The sequence below is a fragment of the Anolis carolinensis genome, unplaced genomic scaffold (genome assembly GCF_035594765.1).
Source record: "Anolis carolinensis isolate JA03-04 unplaced genomic scaffold, rAnoCar3.1.pri scaffold_18, whole genome shotgun sequence".
Taxonomy (NCBI): Eukaryota; Metazoa; Chordata; class Lepidosauria; order Squamata; family Dactyloidae; genus Anolis; species Anolis carolinensis.
The window spans coordinates 4,718,429-4,742,316 of record NW_026943828.1 but is presented as its reverse complement, the minus strand read 5'-3'; the positions used below and the strand labels follow the sequence as shown (position 1 = coordinate 4,742,316).

The 23,888-nt window shown below is 46.2% G+C and overlaps 3 protein-coding genes across 3 annotated transcripts in view; all 3 read left to right on the top strand.

Annotated features, from left to right (window-relative positions):
• The window catches only part of LOC134294686 (zinc finger protein 180-like), a 110,344-nt gene that overhangs the window by 1,970 nt on the left and 84,486 nt on the right, over positions 1-23,888 (top strand). The window lies entirely within an intron of this gene.
• Positions 8,330-23,888, top strand: part of LOC134294643 (zinc finger protein 850-like) — a 44,554-nt gene continuing 28,995 nt past the window's right edge. Inside the window, exon 1 of the mRNA XM_062966228.1 lies at positions 8,330-8,507. The gene's annotated coding sequence lies outside the window, so the exon portion shown is untranslated. The remainder of the gene's footprint in view (positions 8,508-23,888) is intronic.
• Positions 14,690-18,352, top strand: LOC134294655 (zinc finger protein 420-like). The gene has a single exon (XM_062966246.1). It carries the CDS (start codon positions 15,228-15,230, stop codon positions 16,698-16,700), a length of 1,473 nt encoding a protein of 490 aa, XP_062822316.1. The 5' UTR covers positions 14,690-15,227; the 3' UTR covers positions 16,701-18,352.

The window sequence follows — 23,888 nt, the reverse complement described above, 5'->3', positions numbered from 1 at the left end:
TCAGTCCCAAATTTCTATGATGTTTACTATAGCAGCCTAAGTCCAAATGGGAAACCTTGTCAAACCGGCCAATAAATGTGCATTCGGGGTCCAAATGCAAAGACCTGAGGTGTTTGTTCAAGGAGTACCTAAAAATGATGAATCAGATCCAATGGGCTTCATTTCAGTCCCATTAGATAACACACAAAGTTGTGAACTCTGTGATCAAGGATGTGGAGGATTTATAGAGAATAAATAGACAGAGAAACACTTCACATTGTTTTACAGATGAGTACAAATTCCTATGGACAGGAATATTATAAGCTAGAAATTTCAGCAATGTTAATACGTTGTCAGCCGCTTTGGGTCCCCTGAGGGAGAAGAGAGGGATGTAAATAGAGATCTATTGTTGTTGTTGTTATTAAACCAGGCCTGCCTGCACAGCTGGCCATGTTGGGTCTGTGTGCCAAGTCTGGTCCAGATCTGGCCTCACCTGGGTTCCCTCCTTTCTGGCTGCAGGTGAACTGCAACTCCCAGAACCAAGGCCCATTCCCAGGGACCCCTGCAGGATCTTCAGTGGGTCAAGGGGCTTCTTTGTGGCAAGTGGAGTGGGTGGGGCCACAGTGTCCGTGAAGGTCCCGCCAGTCCCGTCTTCCGTGGCCAGTGTGGTCCAGATCCAGGGTTGTTGGGTCAGCCGTTCTCTCTGGATGCAGGTCAAGTACAACTTCTCTAAGTCATGATGTGAATCTTCCCCAAACATCTTGGGAATTGAAAACATGGTTGTTCCAGAGCGCTTTGAAATGAACAGGCCCAATAGAGCTGTCATGAGAAGACTTCTTTCTGTTTTGAAAGCATATGGCACTTGATCACTGTCACTCATTTCCATGACACACCACTGTATGGAACCTGTCCCCACTGGGTTGCTTTTAATTACTCTGATTTTATCTGCTTGGATTTTAATGTATTTGCCCATTATTTTATTTTGTTGGAATGTTTTAAATTTATGTCAAATAGGTTGTTGTTGTTGTTTCGGGCTTGTCCCTGTTGTGAGCCGCCCCGAGTCCCTTCGGGGAGATGGGGCGGGATATAAAAATAAAGTTGGAGTGCCTCCTTACCCCTTGGAGTGAGTGAGTGCCTCTGGAGTGGCTGTGAGAAGGCCCTCCCTTGTGCACGTGGTGGGGCTCAGGCCGCATTGGAGTCCGTGGCCGGTGGTTTGCTCTCCTCCACATTCGCATGTCGTGGACTCCACTATGAGGCCCCATTTATGAAGGTTGGCTCTGCGTCTCGTGGTGCCAGAGCGCAGTCTGTTCAGCGCCTTCTGAGTCTCTCCGTCTTGTGTGTGCCCAGGGGGAGTCTCCCATTCGGTATCAGCCATGGTTTTACCCTGCCACTTTTGGACTCTTGCTTGCTGAGGTGTTCCTGCGAGTATCTCTGTAGATCTTAGGAAGCTATTTCTTCATTTAAGGCCTTGGCGTACTGACTGATATCTGAACAGAGGATGGGCCAGAGACGTCACTGCCTTGGTCCTTTCATTATGGGCTGCTACTTCCCAGCAGATGTCAGGTGGTGCAATACCGGATGAACAGTATATTTTCTCCAGCGATGTGAGGCGTAGACACCCTGTGATCATGCGGCATGTTTCATTAAGAGCCACATCCCCTCTTTTAACGTGGTGAGATGCATTCCACGTTGGGCATGCGTACTCAGCCGCAGAGTAGCCAAGCGCAAGGGCAGATGTCTTCACTGTGCCTGGTTGTGATCCCCAGGGTGTGCCAGTCCTCTTTCGTAGGATGTTATTTGTTGCTTGATAGCCAAGCAGTGCTTCTTGTGGGTCAGAGCGCGGTCCAGGTGACTCCCAGATATGTTGTTGTGCGGCAATGCTCCAGTGGGATTCCCTCCCGGGTCATCCTCAGAGCCCAACTTGCAGCATGCAACCAGCCCCTCCCGATGGGAATCAGAGGATCCCAGAGTGTGAAGGAACCCACAGAAGGGCCACCCTGCCCGGCCCCCTCCTTTCTTTCTTTCATGCAGGAAGGGAGGAGAAACACCACGAAAGCAGCCCCGACAGATGGCCACCCAGCCACTGCTTAAGAACCTCCAAAGAAGGAGCCTCCCACCACTGAGCAGCCCTTCCTGAGGTTCAGGTGGATCTCCTTCCCTGTCCTTGGAACCCACGGCTCCGCTGAGGCCTCGTCTCCAGGGCAGCAGAAAGGAAGCCCCCTCCCTCTTCCTCGGGGCCTCCTTCCCCATGTTCACATGTGGCTCCTCTCCAGCCCCCTCCTCTCGGTCTTCTTTTCCGGGGACTCAACAGACCCCTCTTCTCTTTTGGCCAGTGGTTCTCAACCTTCCTGATGCCACGACCCCTTAATACAGTAGTTCCTCATGTTGTGGTGAGCCCCAACCATAACATTATTTTCGTTGCCCCTTCATAAATGTCATTTTGCTACTGTTGTGAATCGTAATGTAAATATCTGATATGCAGGATGTATTCTCATTCACTGGACCAAATATGGCACAAATCCCAATGCGCTCAAATTTGAATACTGGTGGGGTTGCGGGTGTGGGATTGATTTGTCATTTGGAAGTTGTAGTTGCTGGGATTTATAGTTCACCTACAATCAAAGAGCATTCTGAACTCCACCAACTATGGAGTTGGACCAAACTTGGCACACAGAACTCCCATGACCAACAGGAGATGCTGGAAGGGTTTAGTGGGCCTTGGCCTTGCGTTTGGGAGTTGTAGTTCACCTGCATCCAGAGAACATTGTCGATTCCAAATAATGATGGATCTGGACACCCTGGAAGTGTCTCCTGATGTGAGGGAATGGGCCGCCTGCCTGCAAGGAGGGTGCCCAGGGGAGGGTGTCCGGATGTTGGATATGAGACCTTCCGGAGTAAGGGAGGGAGGGAGACGTCTCTGTGCATGGCCCCAGGAATCGGGGGAGCAGCTGGAGCTGAATTATAATATTATAATAATGACATACAATAATAGTATTATAATAATATGCTAATATAACTGACATAATAATAATAATAATAATAATAATAATAATAATAATAATAATATAAACTCTTCTCTCCCTTCCTTCCTGCAAAGAGATATTGGGTTGTGTCTCTGTTTATCATCCTCTTTAAACCCCAGTCTCTCATTTCCATTCTCCCTCTTTTTTAGAAACTCTTCCGTCTTAATTCTTTTAAAACATTTATTGTGGAATTTTCTAATGTTAATACTGGTGTTAAAGGAGATAATAATCCCTGGCCTGAGTTTTATTTTGTGTCATTTCCAAAATGTTTTTAATAACTAACTGGGGCTGGTTACAGGGACCATCCCGCGCCCCTATGAAAACAGCTCCACTGGCTTCCAACAAGTTTCCGCGCCCAATTCAAGGTGCAGGTGGTTACCTAGAAAGCCTTATACACTTGGGGTCCAACCTCTCTTCAGGACCGCATCTCCTTTTATGAACGGCCATGAACTTTAAGATCTGCCAGGGAGGCCCTCCTCTCGGTCTGCCACTGTCTCAAGTAGGGTTGGTGGGGACGAGAGCGAGAGAGAGACTGCGATGGGGGGGTCCTTCTCGGTGGTGGCCCCGTGGCTTTGGAATGCCCTCCTGAAGGAGATCAGGTTCCCCCTTCTCTTCAAGCTTTCTGGGCACAACTGAAAACACGGTTTTTTGAACAAGCCTTTGGACCAGGATGAGCACCTTCCTCACTCAACCTGAGGCCTTAGCGATGGATTCTGTTAGTACTTTATGGACTGAGACAGTTCACAGCCTGTTGTACCCACAGCTTTGCTGCAGTGTTGAATTTTAATCAGTTGGGTTGTATGTTATTCAATGGAATTATTGTTTTGTGTAATTATTGTTATTGCTTTATTTGTTATGTCTTTTGCTGCGTCTTGTGTGTTCTGCACAATTGTGTGCTTTTGTGAGCCACTCCGAGTCCCTTCGGGGAGATGGTGGTGTTATGAATAACTTCTCAATAATTTTAAAGCATAGGTTCTTTTTATTGCAATTTCAGTGTGAGAGGTATCAGAACGTTTACACAAACAACAAAGAGTGACATTAGACATACAGATTTTATGTAACCACATTGGCTTGATAAACAACCTACAACAGACAAAGCGGGGGGGGGGGGGGTTACATTTTCACTCAGCATTCACACACATCTCCATGTATTCATCCTCGTGCATCCATCCAGATATTACCATATCCTTTCTCCCTCCTTGGAGAAGCACCTGCTTAGGCCAGGCCCTGCTTCCTCTGCAGCAAAGTTCCAAAACGTCAAAATGCATCCTTTTTTCCTACGAACAATGCCAAGGATAAGATAGAACGGACTCCCTGCAACCCGTATCATGACTCCAAAATGCACTCCTTCCTCTTCCCTTGAGAAAAGGAGGCCCAGTGACAAGACCGCTTCCATGCAAATCTGCCACTTTCCCATGCATCATCTCCACTGAGCATGGCGGACAAACAGCATCGCTGTTTGTCACAATTTCTGGATCATCATAAATAATAATAATAATAATAATAATAACAACAATAATAATAATAATAACTTTATTTCTAGACCGCCCTCTCTCCCCAGAGGGACTCAGGGCGGTTAACATACATATAGACGGCAAACATTCAGTGTCCCAACTACATCACTAATATCAAAAGTATAAAATGACAATAACATACTCATTATAATAAAAAATTCCATATTAGAAAAAAACAATAAAATTTAAACAAGACACAGTAAAAACATAGACACTTATATAACAATATTTTTCTGATGTTGTCCCAAAGTTGTAAATGAATGATAGACGTCTTCCATCCCGGAACATCCTGGCTCCATCTCCGTTTCCTGGACCAGATGTTGACTCTTCTTGATTAGTGTTGGCCTTGTGTTGACTTCCTTCTCAACAGTTGTAAACATTTCCTTAACTTAAAAAACCATTGTCTCTGCCCCAAAGTTCATCAAATCAGCAAATATTGACAGATGTAAACATTTCTCTTCTCACTGTCGCAGTTCTTAACCAAGTTTACCAGACAGGTCAACTATTTCAGTTATCATTAGCTGGTTTTAATTACTATTCAGCAAGCAGGTAGTTAGTCATTGTAGGCCTTAATATTTTAGAATGGTGTCTCCAAAATTATTAGCTCTCATTCATTCATCTCTTCCATTGATACCATATATTCATATTTCATTTTATCTTATTACAGTGGCGGGGTACAAATAAATAATAATAACAATACTAAAACTTTATATACCACCCTATCTCCAACAATGAAACCAGACAACAACAAAACATAATACAATAATGAGCATAAGTGCGCTAAACATACAAATCAATCAATTAACCACAGGTTTAAGAGCCAATGACAAAATACTCCATCGGCGGGACAGGATACAGGGATCAAGGGTTCCACGTTGGGGTGGCCAACTAGCAGGTGCCAGGCGGGTCAAGGGCAACAGTATGGCATGGCAAATAAAGTTTAGATAGAAAGTTTATATTTATGTAAGGGGGTTACTCTGTTCATTATACCAATTCTTTTTAGACTTTCCTTTATTTTCTATCAAAATATACTCTGGTTTCCATTCTAATTTCTTATCCTCTTCTTCTAGCCCAGTGGTTCTCAACCTGGGGTCCCTCCCCAGATGTTTTTGGCCTTCCAGTCCCAGAAATCCTAACAGCTGGTAAACTGAACTGGCTGGGATTTCTGGGAGTTGTAGGCCAAGCACACCTGGGGAGGGACCCCAGGTTGAGAACCTCTCTTCTGGCCCAGTTTTCCTTGCTTCGCTAATCCTTCGACTATGTACCTTGTTTGGTTGGCATGATCATATAATTTAATATTTGGGAGACCTAACCCACCTTCTTTTTGTGGTTTATACCATTTAGTTTTACAGTAGAGTCTCACTTATCCAACATTCTGGATTATCCAATGCATTTTTGTAGTCAATATTTTCAATACATCATGATATTTTGGTGCTAAATTCGTAAATACAGTAATTCCTACATAGCATTACTGTGTATTGAACTACTTTTTCTGTCAATTTTGTTGTATAACATGATGTTTCGGTGCTTAATTTGTAAAATCATAACCTAATTTGATGTTTAATAGACTTTTCCTTAATGCCTCCTTATTATCCAACTTATTCGCTTATCCAACATTCTGCCAGCCTGTTTATGTTGGATAAGTGAGACTCTACTGTATTTATTCTGACTCTTTATTTCCATTACAGTCCATGTTTAATATAATTTGCCATTTTTAAAAAATTTTGGTCCAAATTATTATAAGGTAACATCTGTATCTATTAACCTAAATCTATCTAATCTAATCTAAATCTATCTAATCTAAATCTAATCTAATCTAATCTAATCTAAATCCATAATAAAAGCGAAAACCCGTATGTGTGCATGTGGCACGGATGCCTGCTCACACAGACAGCCTCCAACCTCCACAAACAGGCTATAGTTCCCATGGTTAAAAATCTAGCAAGTCACTCTTTTCCGCTGACATTTTGGCTACAGTGAGCTCAATGAACATGCAGCCCAACCCCTGCCAATGTCCTTCCCAAACACTACGGCCCACCACCCAAGGAATGCTTTCGTTTGGTGACCATTTCATCCTAGATTTTGCATTTTCCTCCACCACAGGCAGGCATCCCAGGGTTCTCCATTGCTGTGGAATTTGCATGACCCCTCCTACTGCCCTTCCCTTTCAAATCTGTCTGCATAACAAACACAGCAGAACTGAGCAGAAACTAAACTTACTGGAGGAGTTTGGGGATTGACTGCACATGGTGGAAGTTGTAGTTCACCCTGCATCAAATCAGAGCACTGCTGTGACTCCTACTGGGGAAGGAGTTGTAGTTCTCCTACACCCAGAATGCTATGAACCCAAACAAAGATGGCTCTGGGCCAAACTTGCCATGCATCCCCAAGATGCCCAGATTTGAATACTGGTGGGTTTGGAGGGGAATTGGCCTGGATATTTGGGAGTAGTAGGTACTGGGATTTATAGTTCACTTGCAGTCAAACCCCACCAGTGATGGACCAGGACCACACTTGGCACCCAGAGCCCCCATAACTAATAGAACATATTGGACAAGTTTGGGGAAAAAAAGAAAAAGTGACCCCCACTGACAATGGACTAGGACCACACTTTGCACAGAGAAGCCTCATGACCAACTGAACATACTACAAGGGTTTGTGGGAATGGGCCTTGATTTTGGGAGTTGTAGTTCACCTGTATCCAAAGACCACAGAACCCAGCCAAAGACCAGAACCCAGCCTTCACCTGCTGAAAAGCCTTTCCCCACAACAGAGGGCAGGAAATAGAGGCGGAAATGGACAGGGGTGGAAAGGGCTGGGCAGGAAGGAGGGTTTCCCGACTGCGCTGTGCCTGTGAATTTGCATGCCGTCCTGCGGCTCAACCAAGGGAGTGAACAGCCCAACGGGGACTTAGTCCAGGCGAGACCAGTTCTGTGAGCATCTCAGCATGCCTAAATGGGGTGTTGAATTTGCCAGGCAGGAAGGCAACGTCTTTGGGAATTTGGGGTTCCTTTGAGAGATGTAGGAAATGTGGTGGCAGCAGGGGTCTAATGTGGGATGCACAGGAGACGGACCTGGGATCCCTTGTGGCCTGAAAGGGAATCTAGACATTCATGAAATCATCAATAAAGGGGTCACTGTGCCTCTTAATATTTAACTTATGCTGGTAATTCACGGAAACCCTTTATTCACAGTAAATGACGCCCCGTCTATGGTCTGTCTGACTGTCTGCCTTTTGTTTCTTTAGCCGTGTTTAGGTCCCTTCTTTTCTTTTCTCCTTCTGAATCCATCCCTTATTGTCCATCAATCTGTGATAACCTTTGCCTTGTTTCCGTGTGTCCTTGAGACCCTTCATTTCTCCATTTCTTGGTGTTTCCATTTTCAACATGAGCCATGAATGGAAAAGAGGATCATCTTGGAAATAAAGGAAGTTGCACCTTTTGCTTCTTCTTTCTTGATCAGGGAAATGAAGACCCTATGAAGTCACCACAGGCATAAAAAGAAAATACCAGTATCTATTGGAGATTGAGGAATTTGGCTGGGCGCCCTCTCTGGCTGGAGGGAGAACTACAACTCCCACGGGGCCAGCCCCTCCCCTCCCCTCCCATTGGCTGAGCCAGTCCCGGGGGCTCCGTGTGCCGAGGGCGGTCCAGGCCCATCCTGGGTGGGGGTCCCGGTGTCCCCGGTTGAGGGCGAACTACAACTCCAAGGAAGGAAGGAAGGAAGGAAGGAAGGAACACGGCAGGCCCGTCCCCGCCCGTCCATCAAAGGAGGGTTGGGAGGCACGCAGCCAATGGGGGCCTCCGGTGGGCGGGGCATCCCTGGCTCAGCCAATGGGAGGGGGCGAGGGCGGGCTCCGGGGAAGGAGGACGAGGAGGGGGAAGATGGCGGCGCCTCGCCTGGCCTGAGGCCTGGTCTGTGTCTGTGAGGCGGGAAGGAAGGCGGATGGAAGGGAACGGAGAGGCCGAGAGAGAGAGAGAGAGAGAGAGAGGTCTGTGGAGAAATACCTTGTCAGCCGCTTCGGGTTCCGAGAGGGAGAAGAGAAGGATGTAAATAGAGATCTGTTATGATTATTATTTTATTATGACACAGCAAACAAGATAGATATTAAACCAGGCCTGCCTGCACAGCTACAGTGTAGTCCAGACCTCACCTCAGCTGGGTTCGGTGCTTTCTGGCTGCAGGTGAACTATAACTCCCAGAACCAAGGCCCATCCCCAGGGACCCCTGCAGTATCTTCTGTTGGTCAAGGGGCTTCTCTGGGCCAAGTCTGGTCCCGGTCCATTCTCAGTGGGGGTCACAGTGTCAGTGAAGGGACTGCAAATCCCATCATCAGCGGCAAGTTTGGTCCAGATCCACCCTTGGTTGGGTTGACAGTGCTCTCTGGATGACGGTCAAGGACAAGGGAGGGAGATCCGACATGGGCTTCGAACCCTTGGCCTTTCTTTTGATCACCAGGGATCTCTTGCGTCTGGCTCTTAACCATCTGCGCCACAGCCTCTGTGGGGTGCCTCTGATGTTGCTCTTAGATGGTCCTCCATTGTGCTCAGTAAGTGGTCTGTGGTTGGCTCTTCTCCACACTCGCATGTGGCGGACTCCACTTTGTGGCCCCATTTCTTAAGGTTGGATCTGCATCTCCTGGTGCCAGAGCTCAGCCTGTTCAGTGCCTTCCAAGTCGCCCAGTCTTCTGTGTGCCCAGGGGGGATTCTCTCATCCGGCCTCAGTCACAGATTAAGGTTCTGAGTTTTAGCCTGCCACTTTTGGACTCTTGCTTGCTGAGGTGTTCCTGCGAGTATCTCTGTAGATTGTAGTAAGCTATTTCTTGATTTAAGGCATTGGTGTGGTGGCTGACACCCAAACAGGCTGCTACTTCCCGGTGGATGTCAGGTGGTGCAATGCCGGCTAAGCGATATAATTTCTCCAGTGGTGTGGGGTGTAGACATCCTGTGATAATGCGGCATGTCTTATTAAGAGCCACATCCACTGTATTAGCATGATGAGATGTATTCCACACTGGGCATGCGTATTCATTAGCAGAGTAGCCAAGCGCAAGGGCAGGTGTCTTCACTGTGTCAGGTTGTGATCCCCAGGTTGTGCCAGGCAGCTTTTGTACAATGTTATTTCTAGCACCCACTTTTTGCTTGATGTTTAAGCAGTGCTTCTTGTAAGTCAGAACATGGCCCAGGGTAACTCCCAAGTATTTGGGTGTGCTGCGATGCTCCAGTGGGATTCCTTCCCAGATATTCCTCAGAGCTCGAGATGTTTGTCTGTTCTTACGATGGAAAGGACACGTCTGTATTTTAGATGGATTAGGGATCAGCTGGTTTTCCCTGTAATAGACAGTATTTATTTATTTTGTGTCAAAAGCATTGCATAATAAATAAATTTAAAAGTGATGAAATAAAAGAAATCACAAGCAGCTAAATAGTTTTAGACCAAAAGCAGGCAACAGCGAGCACATTGTTTGTAGCTTTAAACAACTCCTCCTCCGTACATGAGGCAGGACATTATGGGTAAGCATACAAATGCGGAGTTGTTTGTTCTGCTCCACAGTCACACAAGGGGGAGGATTCCTCCAGGGAGTGCCACCTTGCCAGGTTCCCTTTAGATCTGCCCACTCCGCTTCTGAGTCTGTTCAGGGACTTCCAAGTTGCCCATTCTTGGTTTGGCCCTGGAGGAAGGAAGACCCTTGTGGGGGGCCATCCAGTTGGAATTGCCAGGTTTAGCTGCCCAGAGGGACACTCTTGCTGCTGCTGGAGGAACATCAAGAGGAGTGGTGGTTCTCATGAAGCCCTTCCTTGACTTGAGTCTGGTGGGAGGAGGCTGATAGTCATACAATGGGTGGCTTTCACAATGTTCAACCTTATTTCTCTCACCATTAGCAGCAACTTCCCATCGCACGTCAGGAGGGGCAATGCCAGGTGTAGAGTTTATCATCAGGTGTGGGTTTAAGGCATCCTGTGATGATTCTGCATGTTTCGTTCAGTGCTATGTCCACCTGCTTCGCATGGCCAGACTTGTGCCAGACAGGACAGGCTTACTCAGCAGTTGAGAAAGACAAGGCCAGGGCTGATGTCCTTATTACTTGTGGGTCTGCACCCCATGCGCTGCCAGTAAGTTTCCACAGGATGTTGTTGTGTGCAGCTACTTGGTGCTTGGTGTTCATGCAGTGTTTCCTATATGTTAGTGTTCGGTCTAAGGTGACACCAAGGTATTTAGGATGGAAACAGTGTCCGAGCTCTTGGCCTTCCCAAGTAACTTTCAGTCTCCTGTTGGCTTCATGGTTACGTAGGTGGAAAGCACACACTTGTGTCTTGGCAGGATTAGGCTTCAGGTGGTTCTCTTTGTAGTAGCTGGAGAGATCTTTCAAGGAAGTAGTGAGTTGGCTTTCAACTGTTTCAAAATCTTTCGTTTGTGTTGTTAAGGCCCAGGTCATCAGCACTCTTTGTGAGTGGTGGTAGTGGCTGATAATTCGTGAAGATGTTAAATAAGGTTGGTGCAAGAATGCTGCCTTGGGGCAAACCATTCTGTTGCCTCCTCCATCTACTTTTCTGGCCCTGAAACTCCGAGCTGGGGCAAGGGAAAGGCCTGTGCAATACAGCTGAGAGGGCAGGGCTGATGGCAAAGCAGATGATAAGTTAAGGCTGGAAGGGCCAATCAGATTAGTACAGTACAAATCCAGGACAGGGACAATAGTAAAGTGCAAGGGCCGAGAATTAAGTTATGGCTAGAGAGATCCAGTCATTTAGTGAACTGAATCAATCAAAGGCACATTGGAACTAACAAGATTTTAGGTCTTTACAAAAAGTGGGCAGGGTGGGCGCTAGTCACAGGAATGTGTGGGCTGGGCAGGAGAGGGTTCAAAGGGTTCAAAGGTCTTTCCGCATGGAAACCCCTTTTCTCTCCCTTCCTTCCTTCCTTCCTTCCTTCCTTCCTTCCTTCCTTCCTTCCTTCCTTCCTTCATAGAATCATAGAATAGTAGAGTTGGAAGAGACCACATGGGCCATCCAGTCCAACCCCCTGCTAAGAAGCAGGAAATCGCATTCAAAGCACCCCCGACAGATGGCCATCCAGCCTCTGCTTAAAAGCCTCCAAGGAAGGAGCCTCCACCACGGCCCCGGGGAGAGAGTTCCACTGTCGAACAGCCCTTCTCACAGTGAGGAAGTTCTTCCTGATGTTCAGGTGGAATCTCCTTTCCTGTAGTTTGAAGCCATTGTTCCGTGTCCTAGTCTGCAGGGCAGCAGAAAACAAGCTTGCTCCCTCCTCCCTTTGACTTCCCTTCACGTATTTGTACATGGCTCTCATGTCTCCTCTCAGCCTTCTCTTCTGCAGGCTAAACATGCCCAGCTCTTTAAGCCGCTCCTCATAGGGCTTGTTCTCCAGACCCTTAATCATTTTAGTCGCCCTCCTCTGGACGCTTTCCAGCTTGTCAACATCTCCCTTCAACTGTGGTGCCCAAAATTGGACACAGTATTCCAGGTGTGGTCTGACCAAGGCAGAATAGAATAAGGGGGAGCATAACTTCCCTGGATCTAGACGCTATTCCCCTATTGATGCAGGACAGAATCCCATTGGCTTTTTTAGCAGCCGCATCACATTGTTGGCTCATGTTTAACTTGTTGTCCACAAGGACTCCAAGGTCTTTTTTGCACACACTGCTGTCAAGCCAGGCGTCCCCCATTCTGTATCTTTGATTTCCATTTTTTCTGCCGAAGTGAAGTATCTTGCATTTGTCCCTGTTGAACTTCATTTTGTTAGTTTTGGCCCATCTCTCTAGTCTGTCAAGATGGTTTTGAATTCTGCTCCTGTCTTCTGGAGTGTTAGCTATCCCTCCCAGTTTTGTGTCGTCTGCAAACTTGATGATCGTGCCTTCTAACCCTTCGTCTAAGTCGTTAATAAAGATGTTGAACAGAACCGGGCCCAGGACGGAGCCCTGCGGCACTCCACTTGTCACTTCTTTCCATGATGAAGACGACGCATTGGTGAGCACCCTTTGGGTTCGTTCGCTTAGCCAATTACAGATCCACCTAACCGTAGTTTTGTCTAGCCCACATTTTACTAGTTTGTTTGCCAGAAGGTCGTGGGGGACTTTGTCGAAGGCCTTAATGAAATCCAGGTACGCTACATCCACAGTATTCCCTGTATCGACCCAACTCGTAACTCTATCAAAAAAAGAGATCAGATTAGTCTGGCATGACTTGTTTTTGGTAAATCCGTGTTGATTCCTTAATGATCTTTTCCAGAATTTTGCCTGGTATTGATGTGAGGCTGACCGGACGGTAATTGTTTGGGTCGTTCTTTTTTCCCTTCTTGAAGATAGGGACCACATTCGCCCTCCTCCAATCTGCTGGGACTTCTCCTGTTCTCCAAGAACTCTCAAAGATAATTGCCAGTGGTTCTGAAATAACTTCCGCTAGTTCCTTCAGTACTCTTGGGTGTAGCTGATCTGGCCCTGGGGACTTGAATTCGTTTAGAGAGGCCAAGTGTTCCTGGACAACTTGTTTCCCTATTTGGGGTTGGATTTCCCCCAATCCTTCGTCCATTCCGTGTTGCTGAGGTTGAAGATGGCTTTCTTTTTCTGAGAAGACCGAGGCAAAGAAGGCATTAAGTAGTTCTGCCTTTTCCCTGTCCCCTGTCGCCATCACCCCATCTTCTCCTTGCAATGGCCCTATCGCCTCCTTTTTCTTCCTTTTTCTACCAACGTAAGCAAAAAAGCCTTTTTTGTTGTTTTTTATGTCCCTGGCAAGCCTGAGCTCATTTTCCGCTTTAGCCTTGCGAACCTTTTCCCTACAGGTGTTGGCTATACGTTTGAATTCTTCTTTGGTGATTTCTCCCCTTTTCCACTTCTTGTGCATGTCACTTTTGAGCTTTAGCTCAGTTAGAAGTTCTTTGGACATCCATTCTGGCTTCTTTGCACTTGTCTTATTTTTCTTTGTTGGCACTGTTTGCATTTGCGCCTTGAGTATTTCACTTTTGAAAAACTCCCATCCATCCTTAACTCCCTTGTTTTTTAATGTCGGCGTCCATGGAATGCCGCTCAGTAATTCCTTCATTTTTTGGAAGTCAGCTCTCTTAAAGTCCAGAATACGTGTTTGACTTGTCTTAGTTTCAGCATTCCTTTGTATTGCAAACTGCAGGAGCACATGGTCACTTGCCCCTAAGGATCCAACCACTTCAACTGTGTTGATCAGGTCTTCCACATTTGTTAAGATTAGATCAAGAGTTGCTGATCCCCTTGTTGCCTCTTCTACCTTCTGGACCATAAAATTATCTGCAAGGCAAGTGAGGAATTTGTTGGACTTTGTACTCTTGGCTGAGTTTGTTTTCCAGCAGATATCGGGATAATTGAAATCGCCCATGACTACTATATCTCTTCTTTGTGCCTGTTTGGTCAGCTGTTGACAGAAGGCTTCATCAAGTCCTTCATCCTGACTCGGAGGTCTGTAGTAGACACCCACGACAAGATCTTTTTGAGTCCCGGTTCCCTTGATTCTTATCCAGATGCTTTCAAGCTGGTTTCCCGGATTACAGTCTTGCATTTCTTCCTTCCTTCCTTCCCTCCCTCTCAGGCTGCCCTGTTCCCTCCTCTCTCTTCTCCACCTCTTCCTCCTTCTCCTTTGGGCCGGGATCACAGGGGTGGGGAGGGCCAGAAGCTTCCTTGGGGCAACAAGGCTGCAGTTGAGGGAGGGCAAGCTCATGCTTCACCACTGGCAGATGCGCTGAGGGAGAAGCACCCGGCTCCTCCTCCTTGTCAGCCACAACATGGCTTTGAATTAGCCAGTTAGGAATGCAGGTCCTTGTTAGCTTGGAAGATTTATTTGGGAAATGTGGCCGGAGTGACCCTTTGAGATGCTGAGGAAGCAGAGTGGGGAGTCCCTGTGGCAGGGGAGATAATGACGTAATCAATAAAGAAATCCTTGTTCCTTTGAGCATTTAGCATAATGCTGGTAATTCACGGAAACCCATGATCCAGAATATGTTACACCCTTGAATGTGGGAAGGAGTTCTGCCTGCCTGCCTGCCTTCTGTTCCTTTAACCACGTTTGGGTCTGACCCAATGAAATGGTTGTGGCCCTCTAATATGGGGGAAAGGGTTCAGTTCCTTCCGTGATTCCTTCCTTCTCTTATCCTGTCCTTCTGTGTTTCCTTCCTTCCACCTTTCCTTTCTTCTTTCCCTTTTTGCTTTGTTTACCTTGAGCCAGAGGTATGCGGCTTCATGTCTAACCTTTGGCTTCTTCTTTCTTGACCAGGACGTGAGAGTTCTCTGGAGCCACCCCTGCCGTGATGGGAAACAAACCAGCTTCTAGTCGATATTAAGGCATTTGGAAACCAAAGTGCAGGCAGGAAACCAGTCCTCTAGGAAAAAGGATTCCTCTCAAGGGGCTGATCCTGCTGAATTCCTACATTCACTTTGGATTCTAGAGTAGAACCGTAGAGTCGGAAGAGACTGCATGAGGCACCCAGTCCAGGCCTCTGCCGTGCAGGAAAAGTGCAAAGTACCCTGGACAGATGAGTATCTAGCCTCTGTTTAAAAGATTCCAAAGGAGCCTCCACTACATTTTGAGGCAGAGAGTTCCACTGCTGAACAGCTCTTACAGTCAGGAAGTTCTTCTTAATGTTCAGATGGAATCTACTTTCCTGTAATTTGAACCCAGTGCTGTGAGTAATCAGAAAGGGAAAAACAAGAATCAAGTGTCCATATTGGAATTAAATGTACATAGCACATAACTCTGTTGACATGGAGGAGAAAGCATATAAATGTATTGCATGTGGAAAGAGCTTCTCTCATAATTCAAATCTACATAGACATCAAAGGACTCACATTGGGGAGAAACCCTATAACTGCCTGGAGTGTGGACAGAGCTTTCCTCAGAAGGCACACTTACATACACATCAAAGGACTCACACTGGGGAGAAACCCTATAACTGCCTGGAGTGTGGACAGAGCTTCGCTGATAGTTCAGCACTACGTAGACATCAAAGGACTCACACTGGGGAGAAACCCTATAACTGCCTGGAGTGTGGACAGAGCTTTTCTCATAGTACAGGACTACGTTCACATCAAAGGACTCACATTGGGGAGAAACCCTATAACTGCCTGGAGTGTGGACAGAGCTTCACTCGTAGTTCAGGACTACGTTCACATCAAAGGACTCACACTGGGGAGAAACCCTATAACTGCCTGGAGTGTGGACAGAGCTTCGCTCGTAGTTCAGCACTACGTAGACATCAAAGGACTCACACTGGGGAGAAACCCTATAACTGCCTGGAGTGTGGACAGAGCTTTTCTCATAGTACAGGACTACGTTCACATCAAAGGACTCACATTGGGGAGAAACCCTATAACTGCCTGGAGTGTGGACAGAGCTTCACTCGTAGTTCAGGACTACGTTCACATCAAAGGACTCACACTGGGGAGAAACCCTATAACTGCCTGGAGTGTGGACAGAGCTTCGCTCGTAGTTCAGGACTACGTTCACATCAAAGGACTCATGCTGGGGAGAAACCCTATAAATGCCTGGAGTGTGGACAGAGCTTCACTCGTAGTTCAGGACTACGTTCACATCAAAGGACTCACACTGGGGAGAAACCCTATAACTGCCTGGAGTGTGGACAGAGCTTCACTCGTAGTTCAGGACTACGTTCACATCAAAGGACTCATGCTGGGGAGAAACCCTATAAATGCCTGGAATGTGGACAGAGCTTCGCTCGTAGTTCAGGACTACGTACACATCAAAGGACTCACACTGGGGAGAAACCCTATAAATGCCTGGAGTGTGGACAGAGCTTCACTCAGAGTTCAGCTCTACGTTCACATCAAAGGACCCACACTGGGGAGAAACCCTATAACTGCCTGGAGTGTGGACAGAGCTTCACTCATAGTTCAAACCTACGTCAACATCAAAGGACTCACACTGGGGAGAAACCCTATAACTGCCTGGAGTGTGGACAGAGCTTCACTCATAGTTCAAACCTACGTCAACATCAAAGGACTCACACTGGGGAGAAACCCTATAAATGCCTGGAGTGTGGACAGAGCTTCATTCAGAGTTCAGGCCTACGTTCCCATGAAAGGACCCACACTGGAGAGAAACCCTATAAATGTCTGGAGTGTGGACAGAGATTTACTGGGAGTGGAACTCTACGTAAACATCAAAGGACTCACACTGGGGAGAAACCGTAGAAATGCATGGAGTGTGGACAGAGCCTTTCACGGAATAACATTATACATAGACATCACATAGTACACTCTGGAGAGAATGGTGTTAATTGACACCAGAGTGTCATTTTAAAATGTACAAAAGGAACTCTTGCAAATTTTGGAAATTCAACCTCATAGTTGGGACATTTCCTCACATGTGGTGTATTGTAGAAAGATTGAACTAAAATATGTTCCATTCTGGAAGTAAGCAAGGTTAAATGAAACTAGAGTTTTATATGTTGAGAATGTTGGATGATCAATTAGAATGAAAACATGGGTTGTTACTGTGATATACTAAAGTGTGTGTGTGTGTATATATATTATTCTACTCCCTTTAGATAATATAGTCATATATACGGACTATATACGGACTATATTATATATAATATAGTCCGTATAGTCATTCATACACACACACACACACACACATATATATATATATATATATATATATATATATATATATATATATATATATATGAGACTATACGGATAGATGGAAGGAATGTTTTAGTCCAAAGCAAAAAGAATGGCTCATGAAGACCTGCAAATTACCCAAAACAAAAAAACTGAGAACAACGTGGGCAAATGTCAGTTGTTATATTTATTAATGGTAAGAGTGTTATCAAAAGTGTGGTTATATTATATTATCTAAAGGGAGTAGAATAATGAGAGATAAAAATTAACAGATAGAATGAGGCCTTTAGGCACAAATCCCTTTCTGTTTTCTAGTTCAGTTGTGTGTCTATGGAGGTAATTGTTTCATTAATGTGTGTGTTTCTGATTTAGTTTGTATCTCATGTAGTAGTTAGTTTCATGTAGTTGAAACATTATATACAATTTCTGCCTTTTTGTATTCTTGCTTTTAATCTGTTTTTTATTTTTTTATTTGCAAAAAAGAAGGGGATTTATAAGGGTCAAAACGGCTGAAACTGGAGGGGTGGGTAGACCTGGTTTTAGCCCAAAATGGGGTTTAATGTTTAATCTAGAGCGCCATTGAAGATCATTTCCTTCCTCTGTGTTGATGACATGGGTTTGGATTCCATTGTCTTCCTTCAGACATTATTGTTCCTATTATGCTTTATACAACATGTATTCACTGCTTTGATCACCATCGATTCTTTTTCACTGCCTTGTCTATCCCGCAAACCCTTCCAGTGTGTTCTGTTGGTCATCAGGGTTGTGTGTGCTAAGTTTGGTCCACATCCGTCATTGGTGGGCTTCCGAATGCTCTCTGGATGCAGGGTGAACTACAACTCCCACGTTCTGTGTGCCAAGTTTGGTCGTCAGCTTGTTTTGTTCTGAACCCAAAGGATTGCTATTCTTTTGATGCCAAGTGTTCAGGGAAGAGTGAGTTCTGTTAGATGAATGAGGCTTTCAGAGACCACGTCTGGTCGCTTTGCTGGGAAATTGTACAAACATGTTCACACAAATGGGAAGGTTAGAAGATTTGGTTCATGCAGATTTTAAGTTAATAACCTTTAAAAATAGAAGATAAAATTTGGAAAGCACAGGATGGTGGAGCATCTGAGTTGGTTGAGCCTCAGTAACGGTGGAAGCCCAGTGATTTTATTTGATCTATCATGTCAGAAACTAATTGAGAGTACAGTTATAATGTATTTTAATAACACAAAGTTTTTGTTTTTTCGTGTCAGGAGCAACCTGAGTTGCTTCTGGAATGAGAGAATTGGCCGTCTGCAACGACGTTGCCCAGGGGACGTTGCCCGGATGTTTTGGCATTTCACCATCCTTGTGGGAGGCTTCTCTCATTTCCCCGCATGGAGCTGGAGCTGATAGAGGGAGCTCATCCGCACTCTCCCCAGAAGCGACTCAAGCTGCTCCTGACACGGAAAAAAAAATAACACAAAGTTAAAACTTGGCATGATACTAGATTTCCTTTGACTAGAAGGTGGCCGCTTGGAGTGCCTCTGGTGTCGCTGTGAGAAGGTCCCCTGTAACGGAAAGCCCTATTTTATTGGGGATTTTTGTCTATGTTATGTAATGTTGATTCAGTGGTCAAGGTGGGCAGGAGTTGGCTACTGCTGATTGGCTATGTGTCACCATGGTAACGTAGAAATGCAACTATTTCGAAGCTAGCACGAAAGGGGCGGAGCTAGCTGGATGAAAAAGGAGGGAATGTTTCAAAAAGAGTGAGTTAGTGAAGTTCTCTAGCCGGTGAGCTTGAAAGAAGATGTCTGAAGTCAGTTAGGTTTAAGTTTCCAGTGAGATAGAGCTGAGGAAAAGGAATACTGTTGAGACAGAGTTCCAGTCAAGTGGTTGATGTTACAGAATGAAAGATATTATCTATATTATGTACAAATGAAACGGAAGAAGTAAACCTTTGCAACCAGTTACGCTTTTTGGACTAAAGAAACCATCAATAAATAAATCTTTGTTTGTAATAAAGACAGTGTTCCTGAGTGGTGAATTGCTCTACTTAGAGCCAGCGGAAGATTTGTCTCGTATGCTTCCCCTCAGTGTCGCATCCTCTCATACACGCACAGCACAGACTCAAGGGTTTCTAGCTGGCAGTGGCTGGGATCCTGAAAGAAAGTGGCTGGCTGACGGTTGCCCCAAACCCTCTCCTTCTTCAGGGGACTGATTTAGCTCTGCTAGGAAATGGATCAGTCTTTTGTGAGAAGATGGCTGAGTGTGGGAGTGTGAGTGAATATGTGTGTGTGAATGGATCTGCTTGGTGCCAGGACAGTGTATGATTTTTCGTGCAGAATAGAAGTTACATGCATAGTGTTTACACCCAGATCTGGTGTCACCGGTATATTCTTCAGAGCCGTAGTCTCAAACGTAGAGATTGTTCAGCCTCCCCTCTTCTCCAAAGAAAGCACACTGCGTAGAAAAGGAAGCGGAAGGAAGGAAGGAAGGAAGAAGCTGAAAGAAGGAAAGGGTGAATCAAGGCTTCCAGAGCCACCCAAATATTTCTGAAGAAGAGCCCTTACTCACTTCACTTACTTAGGGGATCCCTGGTTGTGCAAGCATGATGGCCTTTCAAGTGTAGTGTCTTCGCGGTGGACACGTGGAGCCCTCCTATTCCTGACCCGCATGTTCGTTCTTCCACAGTGAGGGCATCTCATTCCAGACGGAAGGTGGTCCCGGTCTGGGTTGGTTTGGCATGCCTTCTTCCTCTTGGCACACTTCTCCCTTTCGCCCTAAATTCATGCCTCTTCCAATTCCACAGCACTGCTGGTCACAACTGACCTCTAGCTGAAGCGCTCAAGAGCCAGGGCTTCCCAGTTCTTTCTCGGTGTTTATTACACAGGTTTTCAGGCTGGCTTTAAGCCCATCTTTCAGTCTCTTTTTCTGTCCACCAACCTTCCATTTTCCGTTCTTGAGTGTTTCTTATACATCAGAGCAGAGTCCAGGTATTTTGGTGTGCTGCAACACTCCAGTGGGAGTTGGTGGAGGCTCAGACATGGAGGGAGCCCAGTGGTGGCCGAGGCAAAGCAATGGCGGAGGCCCTGGTGATGTTGAAGACCTAGTGGTGGTGGCGGGAGGCCTAGTGATGGTGGGCACGCAGCTATGGTGGAGGCCTCCTGATAGTGAAGCAGTGCAAGAGGCCCAAGCGTGGCTCTTTCTTCTCAGTCTGGATTTCTCTGCTCTTTTCTCTTCAGCTGGTGAGTCCTAACTTCTTCCTGGAACTTTGGCGGGTAGCCAGTCTCACCAGGTATCAGCTTCACTACTATTCCCATCATCCAAAGTCAATTCCCCGCAAAACCAGCAGTACTTAAATATGGTCATGGTGGGTCTGTGCCAGATTTGGTCCCGATCCATCCTCAGTGGGATTCACAGTGCTCCCTGGAAGTTCTCCCTGAACTGTAATTCCCATCATCCAGGATCAATTCCCCCTCCCAACAACCTCTCCAGTATTTTAAGATGGTCATGTGGGATATCTGGGCTACGTTTGCACCAATTCATTTCGTGTGGGAATCGCAATTCTCTTTGGAAGTGGGAGCCATCTTGGAAAACAAATACACACACACACACTTGGGTACCCAGTGTTGCCTGGGTTATTTGAAAAAGTTCATTTTGTTTTACAGAATGCATAAGGTTGCGAGTAAACTACAACTCCCATCATGGCAGGTTAACCCCCTCAAACTCCATCACTGGTTAAAGTGTGTCATATTGGGCAAATCTGCTCTCTAGATGCATCATCAGAGGGGTCCGTGGGGTCTCTGGCTGCAGGGTGAACTGCAGCTCCCACCATGCTGGGTCTGTTCCCCCCAAACCCCTCCCACCATGGTGGGTCTGTCCCCCCCCCCCCCCAAAAAAACCCCTCCAGTATATTAAGTTAGTCATGGTGGTTCTGTGTGCCAATTTGGTCCCTGTATTGTCGGTGGTTGTCACAGTGTCTCTGGATGTAGGTGAACTATAAATCCCAGTACCAACAACTCCGAAATGTCCCCCCAAAACCTACCAGTATTCCAAATTGGCCATATCGGATATGCGTGCCAAATTTGGTGCAGATCCCTTGTTGTTCGCATAGACAGTGCTCTCTGGATGTAGGTGAACTATAATTCCTATAAATCAAGGCAACTTTCCCCCAAAGCCCTCCTGCATTTTTGTTGGTCATAGGGGCTCTGTGTGCTAAGTTAGGTTCGGGGCCATCCTTTGTGGGGTGAACTATAAACCCCAGTATCTACAACGGCTATAAATTAAGGGGAATTCCCCCACAAACCTCTCCAGTATTTTTCTTTGGTCACGAGGATTGTGTGTGCCAGTTGCAGTCCAGGTCCATTGTCAGTGGGGGTCACAGTGCTGTGTCTTGATCCAGGGTGAACTACAACTTCCACCATGTGGAGTCAGTCCCCAATTGTGGACCTGTGTCTTCAGGGGGAGTTTAACCCCGTAGAATCATAGAATAGTATAGTTGGAAGAGACCACATGGGCCATCTAGTCTAGCACAGGCTGCAACCCTACAATCTGTTTGGCCTTCTGATTGACCAGGAGTGCCTCCGTCTTGTCTGGATTCAGTTTCAGTTCATCTGCCCTCATCCAGACCGTTAGAGCTGCCAATCACCAGTTCAGGACCTGAGCAGCCTCCTGAGCAGGAGGAGGAAAGGAGGAGCGGAGGTGGACGTCACCTGGGAGCACATGACGTTGAACTCCAGAACTCCGGATGATCTCTCCCTGTGGCTTCATGTAGATGTTCAACAACATGGGTGACAAGACTGAACCCCACAGGACCCCACAAGAGAATGGCCATGGGGCCGAGCAGGTGTCCCCCAGCAACGCCTTCTGAGAGTGACCTTCCAGGAAGGAAAACTGCCTCCGAGCCCTATTCCCACAAGGCATCCCAGAAGGACACCATGGTATGGTAGGCCGATGAGAGGCCCAGGAGAACCAAGATGGACACCCTCCCCCCATCCAATTCCCTGCTTAGATCGTCTACTGAGGAGACAAAGACTGATTCAGTTCCATGACCCGTCCTAAAGCCAGACTGCGCCCGATCCAGACACTCAGTGTCTTCCAGGAACAACGGGAGTTGCGAGGCCACCACACGTTCCATGACTTTGCCCAAAAAGGGGAGATTGGAAACTGGCCGGAAGTTGACCAATTGAGTCGGGTCCAGGGATCGTTTGTCAACAGCTTTCTTTTTGAATTACAACTTCTTTTAAGCCGGCTGGACTCTTGCCTTCTTGTAAGGAGGCCTTAACCACCACCACACAGAGTCCCCTTTGTCTCCACAAAGCAAAGCCAAAGGGGTCATCAGGCCGGAAAAAAGCCATGTCATCGAGACTGAATCCTCAGGACTCCACGACACAGTGGTTGCGGGGCCGAGAAGGTGTCCCCCAACAACACCCCCAGGAAGGACCGGAGCCACTGCTAAACGGTGCCCCCAAGTCCCATTCCCACGAGGCATCCCAGAAGGAGACCGTGGTCTAAGGTATTGAAGGCCCCTGAGAGGTCCAAGAGAACCAAGAGGGACACCCTCCCCCGGTCTAGGTCCCTCTGCTCCTCCCCTCCTCCCCACACGAGGAGCGAAGAAGACTCACCGGGATGTGGACCCAACCGGGCGACACGGCAACAGGCTGAAAAGGCAACGGACAAGGAGCAAGAGCCACGAGAGAGAGAGAGAGAGAGAGAGCGACTGCCTTCCTTCCTTCCTTATTATATCATAACTAGCTGTGCCCGGCCACGCGTTGCTGTGGTGAAGTCTGGTGGTCTGGGAAATAAAGTATTGAGGTATTGGTGGAGTTAAGGTACAGGGTAAAGATTTTCCCCTGACATTAAGTCCAGTCATGTCTAACTCTGGGGGTTGGGGCTCATCTCCATTTCTAAGCTGAAGAGTCGGCGTTGTCCATAGACACCTCCAAGGTCATGTGGCCGGCATGACTGCATGGAGCGCCATTATCTTCTTGCCGGAGCAGTACTTGTTCATCTACTCTCATTTGCATGTTTCCGAACTTCTGGGTTGGCAGAAGCTGGGGCTTTAGATAATTTGTGAAAGTGGCCTAAGTGAAGCCTAACTCTGCCTGTCCTCTGGGCTGAGTCGGTTGCTAGGAGACCAAGTGGGCGGAGCTTAGACTTCTAACTGGCAGCAATTGGATAAAAACAATTATTCCTCTCCCTCTAATTAGGACTTTATTTTTCTTTTCTTTTTGTTGTATCAACTTAGAGCCGTGGATGATGGGTTGTGTTGTCAAATTTCGAGATTGGGGGCCCTGTAGTTTTGTTGTTTTGTCCGCTGCCCTGATGCCATCACTCTTTTATATATATAGATAGATTATAACTTGAATTTGGTCAAAGCACAGGATGGTATATTTTGGAAAAGGGTAGATTTGCGTGAAGCCCAAAGGAGTGGATCGACAACAGGTCGGATAGGATAAGATAATTATAATATTATATTGTATATTACTATTGTAATTTAATAATGTAATAATATTATTGTCATTGTTATATTATTCTATAATATAGTTTATTATTATAAGTTTATATCATTATAATGATTATTATAGTATTATTATAAATTTTTATTATACTATTATATTATTATCAAATAATATAAGATTATTTGATAATTATAATATAGTAAAATAAAATATTATGATAGTATAATAATAATAATAATACCCCGGCCTTGTCCAGGTTATTTGACAAAGTCAGTGTTTTAATTGTCCAAATATCCATCAGATTGTGGGTGGACTACGACTCCCA